General features: G+C 37.3%; 1 protein-coding gene across 1 annotated transcript in view; it reads left to right on the top strand.

The window, feature by feature from the left end:
• Stk3 (serine/threonine kinase 3) overlaps window positions 1-2279 on the top strand; it is a 321762-nt gene that overhangs the window by 108203 nt on the left and 211280 nt on the right. Inside the window, exon 5 of the mRNA XM_008831545.2 lies at window positions 1849-2013. Coding sequence (XP_008829767.1) covers window positions 1849-2013 — 165 coding nt within the window. The remainder of the gene's footprint in view (window positions 1-1848; window positions 2014-2279) is intronic.

Below are 2279 nucleotides of genomic sequence, written 5' to 3'. Positions count from 1 at the left end.
TTATTAAAATATTATAAAAATTAAAATATTATATATATTTTAATAACATGATTTTTCTAATTGTCCCCTCCTTTTTTCTTTCTCCTTGGGCATTGTATGATACAGTTTGGAGGAGTGAATCAAGGTGTTTTTTTTGCCCCACACCTATTTTGAGTGTAGATTCTGGTGTTCCAAGATAACTCCATTCACATGATTGACTTCTTTAGATCATTTATTCCCTCAGGGGTTCGGGGGCTGGAAGTATAGCTCAGTGATAGAGCAGGTGATTAGAATGTGTGAGGCTGGCCACGTATGGTGGTGCCAGCACTCAGGAGGCAGAGACAGAGGCAGGTGAATCTCTGTGGGATTGAGGCTAGCCTCGTCTACATAGTGAGTGCCATAGGGAGACCCTGTCTCAAAAAGACTGAAAAAACAACAACAAAAAAAACCAAACCAAGAATGTGTGGGGCCAAGGTACAGTCCCCAGGACCATCTCCCTAATCTCCTCACTCTTCTTAACCCACAACAAAACAAAAGCCGAGCTTCTCAGGTATCTAGATACCTAAGCAGCTTCTTAGCTTCCCACAGATTTCTATTTTATCATCCTCATAGCACTTGTCACTGACCTTTTCTTGTGTTACTACCCTGCAGAATATACCTTCCTCTGTACCTAGAACATAAGCTCAATTATTCTAGGTTTTATGCTGGCTTGATTACATAGGCATAGTTAAGTCTTTAAACATTGGTGATTAAATCACAAGTCAGGAGAGATGGGGTTGAAATTTCCAACCATCTAATGATGTGGTTGTTTTCACTGGTGACAAGCTCCTATCCTGTAATTATGCAGGGTTCCCACCAAAAGTCAGTTCATAGTAAGAAAGAGATACTATGAGAGATAAAAATAGGAACTAAGGATGTAATTTAGTTGGTAGAGAGCTTGCCTAGTATGTACAAAGCCTAGAGTTTGATCCTCAGAACCACATAAACTGGACTTTGAGATGAATCCCAGCACCTGGGAATTACAGGTAAGATGATCAGAAGTTAAGTGTCATCCTCAGTCACATAGCAAATTTGAGGCCAACTTGGGCTACATAAGACCTTGTCTCAAGTATCACACTATAATCCTACAGAATGTTCTAAGAGTAAATGTGATAATGAGTGAAATTATGCTTTAAAATATTATTTTTATTTTATGTGTATGTGTGTATTACTTGCATGTGTAAGTGTACCCATGTCATGCATTGCCCATGGAGGTCAGAAGAGGTCACTGGATCCCCTGGAACTGGAGTTACAGACAGTTGTTAGCCACCATGTGGGTGCTGGGATTTGAATTGAAGTCTTCTGAAAGATCAGCCGGTACTCTTAACTGCTGAGCCATCTCTTCAGCCATGTGTGAAAAATTCTTAGTGATGCTTGATAACAGATTGTGTGGTTCTATGGGAAATAGTGTTTCTTTTTCTTTTTTTTAAGTAGGCTGATTCTTGGGATTTTTTTTATCAGTGACAAATAATTTTATAGAAATTTAATCTTTCTTCTATAAAATATGTGATAATAAGGATGACAGTAAGCAATGAGGGTCAGGCATTGTGGCCCATGCCTTTAATCCCAGCATTCCGGAAGTAGAGGCAGGCCAATCAAGGCCAGCCTGGTCTGCATAGTGAATTCCAGGCTACCTGAGGCTACAAGGAGACCCGTCTTAAAAATACTAAAAAGAAAAAGATAAATATTGTCAGATGGGAAGAAGTTCTTGATTTCTTATTTTCTTTTAGTAGATGTGTAATGGTGTTAGAAAGCAGTACTTGTTGATTAAGTATTTCAGTTGGATTTAATGTGGTCTATCAATTTGATTTAAAAAATATTTCTTTGCAGTTAACAGAAGATGAAATTGCAACCATTCTAAAATCCACATTGAAAGGATTAGAATATTTGCACTTTATGAGAAAAATACACAGAGATATAAAAGCTGGGAATATTCTTCTCAATACAGAAGGGCATGCAAAACTTGCAGACTTTGGAGTGGCTGGCCAGTTAACAGTAAGTTGACACTGATAATTCTGGATACATTTACTATTTTTTGTGTTTGATTGTGATGGAACTTGAATAATTTGGGGGAGTATGGAAAGATAATTTCCCTGTTTTTGTGGAGATGAAGCCATATTTTCATCTATTTGTATTTGCTATATAAGGGTCACTATATATGAAAATATATTTTGTCATCAAAATAGTTAAGCTTATAAAAGGGAAGCTACATTGGTTTTCTTGGTACACTGGGTTTTGTAGCATTTTTTTCAGTTTATTAT

The sequence above is a fragment of the Nannospalax galili genome, unplaced genomic scaffold (genome assembly GCF_000622305.1).
Source record: "Nannospalax galili isolate Female #2095 unplaced genomic scaffold, S.galili_v1.0 scaffold334, whole genome shotgun sequence".
Classification (NCBI taxonomy): domain Eukaryota; kingdom Metazoa; phylum Chordata; class Mammalia; order Rodentia; family Spalacidae; genus Nannospalax; species Nannospalax galili.
The sequence above is the reverse complement of the archived record's forward strand: the minus strand, read 5'-3'. Positions and strand labels throughout refer to the sequence as shown.